General features: G+C 36.8%; 1 protein-coding gene across 38 annotated transcripts in view; it reads left to right on the forward strand.

Annotated features, from left to right (window-relative positions):
• The window catches only part of DTNA (dystrobrevin alpha), a 490634-nt gene that overhangs the window by 297097 nt on the left and 177633 nt on the right, over positions 1–15904 (forward strand). For all 38 annotated transcript variants that reach the window (XM_043976702.1, XM_043976699.1, XM_043976700.1 and 35 more), the window contains one exon: positions 14244–14311. In XM_043976702.1, the coding sequence (XP_043832637.1) occupies positions 14245–14311 (67 nt within the window). In that variant the 5' untranslated portion in view covers position 14244. The remainder of the gene's footprint in view (positions 1–14243; positions 14312–15904) is intronic.

The following is a 15904-nucleotide window of genomic DNA, read 5'->3' on the forward strand; positions in this document are numbered from 1 at the left end:
ATCCAATTGCCAACATTATTTATAGTCACTGTCCTATTTGAATTCTCCCCATGGTTGTCCCATTTCCATTCATATGAGTACACAACAGGGTCCAAAGCCACTTTCTAATAGAAGCCCCAAGTGTCTTCCAACATGTAGGAAGAAGTAGGGCATAGTAGAGACAATATAAGCATAATGGTTACTGAAATACACTGCAAATTCTATATTCCTTTTTCCTCTTGCTGTATTTTCCAGAAGGGCAACTAGGTGGCAGGGCAGATAGAGCGCTGGTCCTGGAGTCGGGAGGACCTGAGTTCAAATTTGACTTCAGAAACTTTATTTTTACTAGCTGTGTGACCCTGGGCAAGTCATTTAACCCCAATTGCCTCAAACATCCAGGGTCATCTTGAGTTATTCTGATGTATATCTTGCCACTGGGCCCAGATGACCCTGGAGGAGAGAGTGAGACTGGTGACTTTGCACAGCCCTCCCTCACTTAAATCCAATTCACTGAAAGTTAGGACATCACCTCCCAATGTCATGGTCCTCTTTAAGAATGAAGAACAAACAATAGCAACAACAACTTTCCAGATCTATTCAAGCTACAATGAAGCAAGCTTCTTTATAGCTCTACTAATACCAGTAGACATACCTAGAAGCAGACTTTGTTTTCACTTAATAAATGTTTCAATGAATGAAATCACACATTCTGAGAAGAGGGCCATAGTCTTTACCAAAATGACAGAGGAGTCCATGACACCAAAAAGGTCAAAAGCATCTGGTCTAAATGTTAGTTATTTTCCTAACTGAAGACTTAGATCAATTGTGATTAATTTCATAATTTTTTGGTCTAAAATAAATGCCTTTAAAGCTGCAGAGGAGGAAACCATGTAGATTTAGAACTCATTAAATTGCCTCTAAGTTTAAAATGAGGTAATTATGGGGCAGCTAGGTGGCGCAGTGTATAGAGCACTGGCCCTGGAGTCAGGAGTACCTGAGTTCAAATCCGGCCTCAGACAATTAACACACACTTACTAGCTGTGTGACCCTGGGCAAGTCACTTAACCCCAATTGCCTCACTAAAAAACAAAACAAAACAAAACAAAATGAGGTAATTATTATGTGTTAAAATTATTATAACAAGGTGTTACAATAACATGTAATTTCTACAGAGATCCAAACTCTAAATCAATCATTTACTAGATATAAAACTTTGGGCAAATAACTTAAATATATATATATATATATATATATATATATATATATTTATTTATTTATTTATTTATTTATTTATAATTGATAGGGGCTAATCAGAAAGAAAGCACTGGTTTCTGATATCAGAAGGTATTAAATGTAGTGAATAGTAGAGAAATTAGAAGATTGAGGAAACACTTCGTTTAGGTTAATTTTTCCTAAAGTTTGCCTGGTTCAGAAATGTAGTCTGATAGCCATCAAAATTCATAAACATTTATCTAGCATAGTACAATTTATAGAGTACTTTCCTCACAATACTGTGAGCTAGTTAGTACAAGTAGTAGGAACTCCATTTTATACTTCTGATTGCCCTTCTCAATCATAAATATATGCTACTCTTAGTGAAATACCAATATTTCACATGGGTTAGAGAGACATGATGGTTATCTGACAATATATTTTTTTTAAATCACAGAATTTCAGAGTGACAATTGATCTTGGAGATCATCTACTCAGCCTCACCCACTTCCTGTTTTAGACAGGAAGAAACTGAGGCTTTGAAAGATAAGATGATTTAATCTAAAATCTCAAAGGTAGTGATCCTAAATTGTTCTTGCTATTTTAAAAGAGTAGGGACTTGCAAAATAAACAATTTTGAGATTTCTGAAGTTAGTATTTAAAAATTCTGCCTTTTTTGTATAAAAATCATGTTATTAAATATTCTAATCAAAACCAAATACTCCCCACACTTTTGAAACTTCCTAAGTTTATAGTAAATATAAAGTTTAACCATTTTTTTCAAAAATGTAGGTTTAATCTTTTCAGTAATAACAGATAAACAGAGTCTAATATTTCTAGAACTGTTGGGGGCAGGGAAAGGGATAATGGAAGTTTGTATAAAGAAATTAAACCAGACCATTAAGGGGATTAGTGAACAAAAGTAGGCAAACAGTAATGTATGCTTGGATGTGGGAGTGGGAGAGATATACAGTTGTACTGTTATTGGGAAGCCTTTTGTGGAATAGAATGCAGGTGCAGGAATTATGAGCCAATAGGAAATAAGCAACTATCTGTTGACCCTACAATTATCCCAGCGGCTTATTACCAAGTTTATATTTATATTGAACCACATTAGAAGCCCACTGATTCTGGTCATTATCTGGATACTGATCCATTGTTCTATAAATACAGAACAGAATTGATTATTGACAATATTGTCAATTTTGACAGTATTGTTCATTTTTAGAATAGCAAAATGCTGTAGAGCAAAGGGATAAACAAGTATTGAATGAAATAGTGTTGTTTGATGTGGTTCTCTGTAGTATCAAAGTCCTTTCGATTTGTGTCTGAGGAGAATGAAGAGATTTAGAGATTAGTCTGATTATTAGTAATTACTAATAATCTACATGTTAAAGCATGCTGTGTGTATACATATATGTATACACACCTGTAAGTATATATATATATGTGGTTTTTTGGGTTGGTTAGGTTTTTTTGAGGCAAACAGGGTCACACAGCTGTTGTCTGAAGCCAGAATTGAACTCAGGTTCTCCTGACTACAGGTCTGGTGCTCTATCCACTGCTGACCCTTTATATTTTCTATGACTAAATTTCAGTGGGCCATAATATTTGATCCTTTGTTGACGCCCTTTTAGATAGATACTCTCTTCTCCTTTGGCACTGTGAAGGAGGGACTGTGTTATTGTCTCCTCTATGATATTGCATTACCTTCCTACAAGTCTGAGCCCTTATTCTCAGTATTATGTACTGCAGAAGTCTCCAGCATCCCTAAGGTGCTGTCCTGGTCTCTCTACACTCTGTCCCTTGGTGATCTCATCCCCTAAAGTGGATTAGATTGTCACCTGTATGCAGATGAATTTCGTATATATGCATACATACATACATACACACACACACACACACACACACACACACACACACACATCCAGATCTAAACTTTCTCCTAAATTCATAGCACACAGAGCTGGAAGATACCTTTACTACAAACTATTACAAGAGTTCTCTCTTTAATTTCCCCCATTTTAAGGCTTTCCTTTCAAATCTGTTTATTATACAATTGTGAAATTAAAATTTCTAAAAATAGAGGTCTAAACATGTTAACCTCCTGCTCGAAATTTTTCAATGGCTTCCTGCTACTTCTAGGATAAAATATGAATTCCTCAGCTAGGCATTAAAAAGCCTTCCAGTTGGGTTCCACCTGTGTTTCCAGACTTTATTCATATAATTTCCCTTCCCACCCTTCATTCTATCCAAATTGTTCTAGTGATTCCTGAGCTTAGCATTATATTTTCTTTTTTTGTTCCCAGTCTGTTCCCCCATGAACACTCAACTCACCTCTTCCTCTTAGAATCTTACTTTTAAAAACCTAACTTTGTTCCTGGCTCCCTTCATGTGCCACCACCTCCATGAATCGTTTCCTGTTCCCCCTGGACTGTTAATGTTCTTTGCATCTTCTAATTCTTGTAAAGCAGTTTTTCTGATCTCTCTTTTGCCCCCTTTGTTATTTCCTGCCATTTATCTTACTTACCTGTAGGGATTGTTTCATTCTTTCTATTTCTATACTCAGCATTTAACACCATATATGGCATGTCAAAATTGGCTATGCGGAGCATTAATCTCCCCCTTTAAACTTTCACTTTTATATATACCTCCCAGGCCAATAAGAAAAGGAGCCTCTGAGCTTTAATCTGTCAGGGATCAGGTTTTATTGCTTGGGAATTAATTAGACCACAAAGGTGAAACCAACTTGCTTAATAAATACTTATTGATTGATGGATTTCCCAGCATGAGTTAACATCCGTAAGAGTAGGAACTATCTGCATTTTTGTCTTTGTATTTTGAGCACCAATAAAATCTCTGGTTTGCTCTCTCACTTCACCCAATGAAAAAAAGTCTTTAGCACCAACCACAGGGCCTTACACAGAGCAGGTACTTAATAAATGTCTACTGACCTGAATTTAATTGATCTCTAACCCAACTATTTATTACCAGTAATCACAATGTCTTGTAATTTTTCTGCATTTGTCTGGAACTTCTCCATTGCTGGAAAGGGAGGCTCTGTGTTTATGACAATAGCTCAGACCAGATGTTAGTTCAGGCTAAAACCTTTTATAATCAATATATTTAGCCCAATGTGCCTTCTTAGATTATTTTGATATGGGAAATGGGACTCCTGACCCCAGAGGTCCTCCACTTTTTGCCTCACATCAAGCAGACAGGCTCCTTAAAGTCATTATCAAACTTGATGGAATTTCTTTGAAGCTTATCTATGTGTGTTGGGAGAGGGAAGTAATGGTACATATTAGGGTAAAATAGTATTTTCCCAAGACAAGTAGAAATAGGAGGAGGTTTTTTAAAACAGCAGAGTTAAAGATGAAAACTCACAGCTTAATGCAGTCACTTTAGTTGAGAAAGAACATTTTCCTACCTTGTCAGTGGTTCATCTGGTTGAAGTGAAAACAAGGAAGAGCAAAGCAGTTATCTCTAGCCCCAGGAGAGAGTACTGAACACATTGTTATTATATTGCCAGAGATCAGGGCTGGAATGTAAATCTGGGAAAGTCATATTAGAGGCCTGCCTCATTAAAAGAAATGGAAGCAGGCTTCCATAGGCCCCCAATAAATCAATTAAAAGAGAAAAGAGATTTGAAATGGTCTTTGTTTCAGTTTTTAAATATAGGGATTGCAGTAGTTCATAACTCTGCTAGTGTAGGTGTCACCCAGCATCTCATGACTTCTGCAACATTTTTCTAATTGACCTGGAGCAAAATGAGGGGAAAAAAAAATCAAACATGGAAAGAGAAGTTGTCTCTTAAAGCACATTGTCTACTTTTGGACTTAAGTAACCAAATACTTCTTGTATTATTAAAAAGTTCTTTGTGGGTTTAAATCATGTGGGAGGTTATACAGGTCTGAAAGGCAGAAATTATTTTCATCATTATTTCAAGTATAATCCTGAAAGAAAATGGAAAATTCCCATAAAGAAGTACTAAGCATAACAGTGTGACTTAGATATATTTTCAGCCAACCTCTGCCAACATATTGTAGATTGGTGTACTGGTAAATGACAATCAGGTTAATAAAACATATGAAAACAGTATTCATTAGTCTAACCTACTTTTAAAATGTCTCACAATCTACATGTGATGGAAATATATATTTTCATTGTTAGCAATTTATTAAAAGCATGTATGAGGGATATAATTCAAGAGATTATTATTTAAATGTGAAATCATTTTATTTAGGCCAAATACAAAATTGACAATATGTTGTGAACACCTTGATGACATGGGCTGTCATAAGATCAGAGTATCTAAAGCTTGAAGGCACCTTGGAGACCATCTTAATAATTATAATAATAGCTAACATTTATATAGTGCTTACTGTGTGCCAGGCACTATGCTAAGTGCTTTATAATTATGATCTCATTTGATCTTTTTTTTAATTAACTTTTTTTTAATTGCATCTTAAGTTTCAAACTGTCTCCTTCCCTCCCTCCCCATCCCACACTAGAGGACACCATTTGACACAGATTAAATATGTATATATATATATTGTGTGTATATATGTATTGTGTATGTGATATCTATATTTACATATATGTATAAATATGTAAAACCATACTATGCATACTTCTACTTATCAGTTCTTTCTTTAGAAGTGAATAGCATCTTCCTTCATGTGTCCTCTGTAGTTGATTTGAGCATTTATAATACTCAAAATAACTTAGTTGTTCACAGTTATTCTTCAAACAATATTGCTGTTACTGTATACAACATTCTCTTGGATCTGCTCATTTCACTTTTCCTTATTTTGTGCAAGTCTTTCCATGTTTTTTTCTACAGGCATCCTGTCCATCATTTCTCACAGGATAGTAGTATTCCATCACAATCATAGACCACAAAATGATATATCTCTTACCATCTCTTCTTGCAGGGTTTTGTTGGTGATGTATAGAGATGCTGATTATGTATTTGGGTTTATTTTGTATTTTGCTACTTTGATAAAATTATTAATTGTTTCACCTAGCTTTTAGTTGAGTCTCTAGTTGATATATTTTGTGAAGTACATCATCCTATTGTCTGCAAAAAGAGATATTTTGTTATCTCATTGCCCATTTATGATTCCTTCAAATTCTTTTTCTTCTCTTATTGCTAGACCTCGAAGTATAGTGTCTAGATTCTTTTTTTTATTATTATAACTTTCAGGTAGTCCAACAATTCTTATATTATTTCTCCTCAATCTCTCTAGGTCAGTTGTTTTTCAAATTTGATGTTTCACATTTTTTTATTCTTTTTATTTTGTTTTATTATTTCTTGGTGTCTCATAAAGTTATTAGTTTATTCTTGCCCAATTCTAATTTTTAGGGAATTATTTTCTTCTATAAGTTTCTGAATCTCTTTTTTTTCAATTGCTTAACTTTCTTTTCATAATTTTTCTTGGTTTTTTTGTATTACTCATTTTTTTTTCTAATTTTTCCTCAACCTGTCTTACTTGTTTTTTAAATCCTTTTAAGCTCTTCCAAGAACTCTTTTTGGACTTGTGACCATTTTACATTTTTCTTTGAAGTAAAAATAACAATTTTGACTTCACTGTATGCTTTTGAGTTTGAACCCAGATCTTCAGTATCACCATAGTAACTGTCTATGGTTGGAGTCTTTCTCTTTTGCTTGCTCTTTTTGTTTTTAAGCAGCTAATTTATTGGCTGTTAAATTTATGTTAGAGTTGGGCTGTAGTTGCTAGGTATGGACGATGTCTTAAACTTCAGTTTTTTCAGTGCTTTTGTTTCCTGAGCTCTGTCTGAGGGCTCAACCACAGGTACTCCTCTCCATTCCCTGAACCACCATCAGGGCTCCCAGCAACACTGTCACCACAAATGGTCCTACTCCTTGTAGTACCTCCTGGCTGCAATCTTCAGCTCACCCCTCTGCCCTGGAACCAAAACCAAGGACTCCACTATCCTGGGAGTATCCACACCCAGCAGGGCTCCTGCTCATCTGTGACTACAGTCACTGGTGTAAGCTTATCCCTCCTCACCCTTAGCCACAGCCTGGAACCTTGTCTGGTCAGCACACCTCTGACCCACTACCAGTACCAACAGAGGGCCCTTCAGTCTGGCCCTAATCAGTTGTCTGACCCCCACACTGTCTGTGGGGTAAAAGTTTCTGAAGCTGAGGCTACCACTGACACAACTACCCCCAGGGCTTGTTGTTTGTTGATTGAGGTATCTGCACTTCAATCAGGCTAGACCACCACCCAGGTAGGTGAGGTCTTTTCTAAGTTCCTCCAAAGTTGTCCTAGGGAGGGAAACAAGGAGAAATTACTATCCCCATTTCACTCATGACATAATTTAAGGCCAATTGAATTCAACAGATGTATATAAGGCACTATACTAGGAACTGGTGATGCAAAGTAAAAAAGACAACCCTCAAGCAATTTATACTCATAGGTGATAACATAGTGTGTTAGAGAGGTAGATGGCACTAACATCTAAGGGAACAGGAAGGGTTTCATGGAGAACATGGCCTCTAAGCTGAACTTAATGGAAGACAAAGGTTCAGAGAAGCATAGATGGGAAGAGAATCCATTAGAGGCATAGAGAGAAGCGAGTGTCAGACACAGATTAGGTGCCTAGAATGTTGAGTTTGGAGAACATCTAGTCCCAGTCGGTATGAATAATGAGTTCCCCAGAAGTGGTTGCCATAGACCATTTTGGCTAGAACATGAGAGTGTATTAGTCAAATAATATCAGATAAATCTGAAAAGGCAGCTCATGCTTTGGAGGGCTTTAAATGTGAAACAAGAATCTGTATTTTCTTCTAGAAGCAACAGAGAACCATCAGAATTTTGGCTTTGCTTCTAGTAAATCTTGACATGATCAAGCTTGTGCTTTAGGAATATTAATTTTTAACAGTTGTGTGAAGAAAGGCTGAAAACAGGGAGGCTAGTTTGGAGGCTGTCACGATTGTCCCTATAAGAGAGGATGAGAGCCTGAACTAAGGGAGTAGCCAGGTGAGTGAAGAGAGGGGATGGAAGGGAGAGATCCTGTGGAAGCTGTATTGATAAGACTTGGTAATGGATTGGATGGAGACCATAAGAGAAAAAGAACGGTAGCAAATGGTGAGAATGACTGAGAATATAAACCTGGGTGATTTCCTAGCCACAAGACTGGCTTGTCCTGGATGATTGGGTATGATAATCTCCGAAAAAGAGGCACTGTGGGATTGTAGAAAGGCTGCTGAGTTTGAATTTAGGAGATATGGGTTTAAATTTTGATTCTACCTCCTATTAAATGGTTTTTTAAAATTATTCTGCTAAACTGTTTTCTAAAATTATTGCTATTTATATATTAATAACTATTGCACCCATTTTGTCAGTAAGCATCTATTATTAATTAATATTAAATATATCAGCAAAGAACTGACTGTGTGTCTCCCTAACTTCCTCATAGTCGCAGGCCCTCAGCCTACATACCTACATACCCCTAAGAGGGAGAGCACAAGTGACAGCATTCCCGAGCCAAGGGAGCGGGTCCAAGAAGCCAAGGGAGAGTTAAAGAATGAGCCAAGATTCAAGCCAAGATGGCAACCCTCATGTGGTCAAAGCTTTTCTCCTCTTTTGATAGAGGCAGGTCATTATGCATTGATCAAAGCTAATTGGTGGGGCAGCTAGATGGTGCAGTGGTTAAAGCACCGGCCCTGGATTCAGGAGTACCTGAGTTCAAATTCGATCTCAGACACTTGACACTTACTAGCTGTGTGACCCTGGGCAAGTCACTTAACCCCCATTGCCTGCCAAAACAAAAAACAAACAAACAAACAAAAAAGCTAATTGGTTAGCATCATTCAATTCCATTGGTTGACATGACCTGAGGTTAGTCCAAATTAAAATGAACTCTAAGATGACCTAATGGAAGAGACTCTCTCTGAGGGCAAAGGGAAGTCAGGATACCTAGGTGTGGTTTAATCTCCATCTCTATTGTACCCTTGAGCTGGTCCAAGATTAAAACTTAAAGAATTGGACTTTCTGGAGGGGGCAGGGGGAGAAAGGGACTGAAACTGTGTTGCCTCCCCCCCCCCAAGAAATTCATTATTAATAATTATTTTCTCACATATCTGTGTCACCTTGGACAAATCAATTAATCTATCAGGGCTTCAATTTCCTCATCTCTTCAAGGTGGGGGGGGGGGGGGACTGACCAGATTACCTCAGAGGCCTCAGCTTTAAATCTATGGTCCTGTGTATTCCAGTTTATTCATTATAGAGACAACTGGTATTAATTCTTTTTGCTTTCTTGTATTTTTTTTTGTAATGTCACAGTAGGATTACAGATGGCAGGGGACTTACATATCTATAGGATCTGTAGTAACTGACCAGATTAGGCCCTGTGGTAAGCAACCTGCTTTATGACATGCATTGGCATCATGACAGATGGGTTATTTTCTACTTCATCTCCTCCATATGACTTTGGACAGCTCTTGTCATAAGCATAGCTTCTTGACAGTCCTAGTTATTTCAGCAGGAAAAATTCTCTCTGTACATGGGCTCCTCCTTCCTGTGGGTTTCTCAGTTGTGTCTTTTTTTAAGGCAAAGGGAATGTGACCAAGCATCCTGTTATTCAGGTGCCACTGATTAGAAATAAATTGGAAATTAAAGGAGCTGGCAGTTATGTTTGCTAGTTATTTGATTTATAGCTTCACCTGTTTCCAAATAATGTCTACATTTAAGGCCTAGTACCTTAGTATGTTGTTTCTTCCATTACATTCTCTTTTCTTTTCTTTCTTTCTTTTTTTGTGAGGCAATTGGGGTTAAGTGACTTGCCCAGAGTCATACAGCTAGTAAGTATCAAGTATCTGAGGTCAGATTTGAACTCAGGTCCTCCTGACTCCAGGGCCAGTGCTCTATCCACTGCATCACCTAGCTGCCCCTCCATTACATTCTCAATAAATGTGATAGATGGAAAATATACAAACTTGCCAATTTTATTATGGGTGTTTCTTCTTGGAAAACATTGGGAGAGGTGAAATGAAAATTGCATTCTTTGATTTTTTTTTTTTACATAATGACACTTTATCATTTTCTATTATCTCACTCTGCTGAATTTTTCCTTCTTTTTCTCAGAAGCTACACATTTTTCTAAGATGTAAGAACTAACATCTATTGTGTAGCTAATGATAGTTTCTACCTTGAGTTAATTAGTAAAGAGAGATAGTGAGTTTGCAGAAAGCTTGAATTCATTGCAATTCCTGTGTTGTGCAACTTCTGTTCCTTAGCATTGTGTCTAAAAAAAAGGTCTGCTACTCAAATTATGGCCTTTGTGACTGGGCTTTCATTTCAAAGAACTGATCTCTGAGACTAATGAAATATGTATGTTTATGTCAGACATTGTGACAGTCCATTTCCTTACAGGGGCTTTGAACCAAAGTTAAGAACCATTAACTTGGGTTTTTAAAAAAATATGTTTATATTGATAATTTTATTTCAATACAATTGGTTTCCTTTTCAATCCTAAGAACTTTATTTTAAACAGTTAAAAACATTTTGAGAAGGGTTCCATTGTCTTCCCCAGACCACCAAAGAGACCTACAACATGCAAAAAAAACCTCAAGAACTCCTGTTATTAAAGAAGTTGTGCCTTATTTTATTTTTCCAACCCTTCCATTTTCTTTTCCCTGCTATCCATTAAAAGGAGTTGGCCAAAGTCTCTTTAACCTCTAAACCAGGGCCTTGGCAGGAATTTTTCTACAAATGGATTCCTAACTCTGGATCTGTGAACTTTTTTGAAAATATATTTTGATAACTGTATTGCAATATAATTAATTTCCTTTATAATTGTAATTTTGTACATTTTAAAACATTATTCTAAGAATTGTCTTCACCAGAATGCCTAAAGATGTCCATGGCACAAAAACTTTTAAGAACTTCTTTAAGTAAATACAGAGACTAGGAAGGCAAATAGTACTACTCCAGATTCCCTTTAAAACCAGTCTACTAAGAGCTAATTAAGATCACCGAGTTCAGATTTAACCTCAAACACCTACTAGTGACCCTGGGCAAGTCACTTAATCTTTGTTTGACTCAGGTTCCTCATCTGTAAAATGGAGATAATAATTGCACCTACCCCACAGGGTTACTGTGAGGATAAAATGAGATAATATTTGTAAAAACAGATTGCAAACCTTAAAACACTATATAAATGCTAGCTATTGCATTATTCTTAGGCTGGTATCATAGACTGCCTCCCCTAATAAATATCTCACACATGCTTATCTCCCTAAAAGAAAAGGGATAGAGTTAACACACATTTAAGAGTAAAATAAAGATGAGCACCTCTGAGGAAATTTTGATCAAATGGGAGTATGCAAATTTATCCAAATTACTTTTCTGGACAAGGAATAAATTTTCTAGTGTAAAATCCTAAAAATTAACACATTCATAAAAAGAAAATGGGAATGGATACATACATATGCATATACATATTTCCTACATCTTGTTAGATTACACTAATGCTGGGCCCCACTGGCCTAACAATGGGGAGAATGTCATCCTTCTGACTGAAGCCTGCAGACCCCCCAGCTGGCATGCATGGATTGCCACATTCTGCCACTAAAGAGAAGAGGAAAAATTCCTTTCTCCAGTTTGCATGGACTGTGCTATACTTAGCCTTGAAAGAGACAGAGACAGAGACAGAGAAAAATGGGGGCGGGGGGCGTCCCTTGTGGAGGCAAACCCTTATGGGACTTACAAAACAACTAGGAAAGTACAAGATGTCACTTTTTCTATTGTTTCCACATTAGATCTCTTGCAAATAGATTGCCCAAAAGTATCTTTCTTGCCTGCTTAACTACTTTCAACATTTATTCATTTGACAAATATTCATTAAGCAAATACGGTTCAAAAAGTGCTGTCTTCTTTACTAATTCCTTATCTTCTTCCCATCCCTAATAATGTGCACTCAAATGTCTTCAATTAGATTTTTCTAAATTTTATATTAGGTCATAGAGTTTTCTACTTGGAAGTGGCTATAGGTATCTTCATATATTGATGAGGAAATTAAGGTCTAAAGAAGTCACTCCCCCAATGCCACATGGAAAATACAATGAAAAAGGAGATTTGAGCAAAAGTCTTCTAAATCAGCGGTCACCAAAGTAGGAGACATCATAACCTCACCCCAAGGGATCAGTAATAAAAGACTGAGAGTATGGGATGATGCATCATATCTTGTCCTCTCCACAATACCCAGTCATGGGGTTTGCCACACACACACACACACACAATCATGCCTACTATTATCTCCCAACACAATTTCACTGTACCTCTTTCAGACTTGCGATCTAGCTCCTCATGGAAGTTGTAGCTTTACTGTGTGCAGGTACCATTGAGCAATTTCTTGACCTACCTGTCCAGTATCCTTACACCCACTCTCCAGGACAAGTTAGCAGTAAGATCCTTTCCTTCCCCCTCTTTATTTTGGATAGGATAGAATGAGTTTCATAGGATGAGACGATGTTGATGAGTTGCAATGGAGCAGAGATTACATTGCATTATCTTTTCCCCAAATCTGCCAGAATTCTAAATGTCCCTATTACTCTTGAGGGTAACACCATCCTTCCAATCTCCAAGGATCATAGATAGCCTTGGTGTCATCTTCCACTCTTCACTCTCATTTATCCCACATTTTCAGTTAGTTGCTAAATGTTGTCATTTTACCTCCCTGTCTTTCAAATTTCCTCCCACAGCTACCACCCTAGTTCAAACTCCCATCATTTACCACCTCCCAGTACTATTTCAATAGGCTCCTGAGTGATTTTCCTAAATGAAAATCTGACCATGTCACTCCCCTATTCCAAAAACTCTGGTGACCACCTATTGATATTGGGATCAAATATTATTTTGGCTTAATTTCCCGCATTTAAAATTTTTTAAAGTTTTATAGTATAAATAATTATTAATAAAGTAACATTATAAAATCTATACATAAGAAAATATATGCAATTAGTAGTATGAGCACAAAAAATTTTTAGTGATGGGGTGCACAATCATAGTTATCTTCTTAGATATACTCATCTACACTAATTATGAACATTAGAAGAGAAATCTCAGTTACTCTACCAGGATTTTGTATATTTATTGAAAAGAGGCATTTGGGTTAGTTTAGGCAGAGAGGTTTTATTTCAAGATCATCATCATCATTAAGGACTCCCTAAGTTATAGACATGAGTGTCCAGTTCTCCTCTTACTATTCTTTAATGTTCCCAGCTTCCCTCTGCTGATTATCTCCAATTTATTCTGTATATATCTTCTTCATATGTACTCATTGGTAGGTTCCCCTCTCCCTTACACCACCCCCATCCCCACCCCCAGTCAGACTGTGAGATCCTTAAAAGACAGAGCTAAGGGATTTTTCTTTTTTTCTTTTCCTTCCTTCCTTTGTTCTTTCCTTTGTTCCTTCCATTCATCCTTCCATCTTTCTTTCTTTCTTTGCCCTCTTTGTATCCCCAGCACTTAGCACTGTTATTATTGTTCAGTCCTTTCAATTGTGTCCAACTCTTCATGATCCCATTTGGGGTTTTCTTGGCAAAGATACTGGAGTGGTTTGCTATTTTTAGCTCATTTTACAGATGAGGAAACTGAGGCAAACAGAGTTAAGTGACTTGTCCAGGGTCACACAGCTAGTTAGTGTCTTAGGCCAGAGTTGAACTCAGAAGGTAAGTCTTCCTGATTTCATACCTGGCACTCTATTCACTGCACCACCAAGTTGTTCACTTAACATTGTACCTGGTATATAATAAGTGCTTAATAAATGCTTATTGCTTTGACTCCAAACATCATAACAAAATCACACATGGAAAATATGTAGGTATTGGCATACATCAAGAACTTCTCCAGTTAATGAAAAGTAGGGTCTATCCCTATTTAATGTAGTTTTATTTTAAAATGTATTTTCTGTGTTTATGGAGTAAATACAGCTTATGAATTTATGTCCAAATAAGATGAATTCCTCAGTAACTTGAGCATAATAATAATACCTTGTAATCATTTTGTTCCATAGAATGATTGAAGATAGTGGGAAAAGAGGAAATAACATGGCAGAAAGAAGACAGCTATTTGCAGAAATGAGTAAGTATGGAGCTTTTTAGAAATGTACACTGAATTTCTCATTCCTCTAAATTTCTCATAAGTATGGCTATTAGAAACATACTTTGAATTTTATTACTGCTGCCTTTAGAACAGTGGTATAGAGCTGGCTTCAGAGTCAGAAGAGCTGGGTTCAAGTCTCACTTGGGACATCTATTGGCTATGTGACCCTGGGCAAGTATTTAATCCACGTCACTCTAGGCCAGAAGTTTGCAACATTCCCAAGTGCTGTGGAACTAGATTAAAATGCAATTCGGAAATATTTAACAAAATAAAAATACAATCGATCGTAGATAATATACCATTTTCTATGACAATATGCGACCCACAGGGACCCTTATGTAGGGGTTGGTGGTCCCCATTTCTATTTCAATTTGACACCACTGCTCTAGACAACTCTCTGAAACTGTAAGTGAGAAAATGCTAACCTGAATTGCTTGAGAGAACCTCTTCATCGGTGGGTTCCTGATGCCAGCGACATGACAGATCTAGTTCTCATTTGTATCTTACTCTGGATTTCTCATTGCCAAATATAAACTTTGTGGCATTATTATCCCTACCTGCAAAGGTCTTTTACATGAAACTGGACATTTTAATACACTTGCCTGACATCGTGTAATATTTCACAGGTATTAAATTAGAAATTAGTCAAGTGGCAAAGTCTAACAGATTATGGAGAGGCCATTTCCCAGAGTACAGATCTTAGAGTCAGAAAGATCTGAGTTCAAATCCTCCTTCTGACACATACTGACTGTATGAGCTCACTGAGCAACTCACCGAATCTTCCAATGCCCTAGTCAACTCTCTAAAACTATGGGTTGGTTGCAGATATGCAGTAGTGGAAGGAATTTTCATGTGGGGAGAGACCCCTACACAGATGAAATAATAATTCCATGCTTACACATCTATATACATATACCTATGTAGCCATAGATGTTTGAACTAAAGATCTTATATGGGAAGTACTTTTTGATGTTGAGATTTTCTTCTTAACATGTACACTACAAAGAGACAGAAATCCCAGGTTCATATAAGGAAGGGGAATCAGACGCAATTACTATGCCAGACTATCTTGCCAAACTGTCATCTGTTATTCCCATCTCATGCAGCGAGGGAGAATCTGGCCTACTAACCAGTACCTGCAAAGCACAAAGAAAAATAAAAGATAAAAATAGCTCTGAGGCAGGTTACTACATAAATAGAGACAGAGAGCCAAGGCTTTTACTTAGTGATTACAAGAGAAAACCATGGAGAAAGGTGAATGTATTTGGTCACTGATTGGCATCAGTGCCTGTGTTTTTGCAAAAAATAGGGGAACTGATTTTATTTATAAAATTAAATTAGCTGTCTCCCTTAAGTTCTAAGGTTCATTTCCATATTCATAAGGAAAGAGGTATTAGACATAGAAGAAAAATACTTTTAAAAAAAAGTACAAGCAATTTTTTAAAAAAACTGTTCTCTTGTTGGCTCTCTATATCATCTTCCACGCATAAGAAATAGCAATAAAAAGCAAACTTTCTTTTTCATTTGTTTTAAGGGGGATCGGAGGTTAGGCAATGCCAATATTGCTGTACT

This window comes from Dromiciops gliroides, chromosome 1 (genome assembly GCF_019393635.1).
Source record: "Dromiciops gliroides isolate mDroGli1 chromosome 1, mDroGli1.pri, whole genome shotgun sequence".
Taxonomy (NCBI): Eukaryota; Metazoa; Chordata; class Mammalia; order Microbiotheria; family Microbiotheriidae; genus Dromiciops; species Dromiciops gliroides.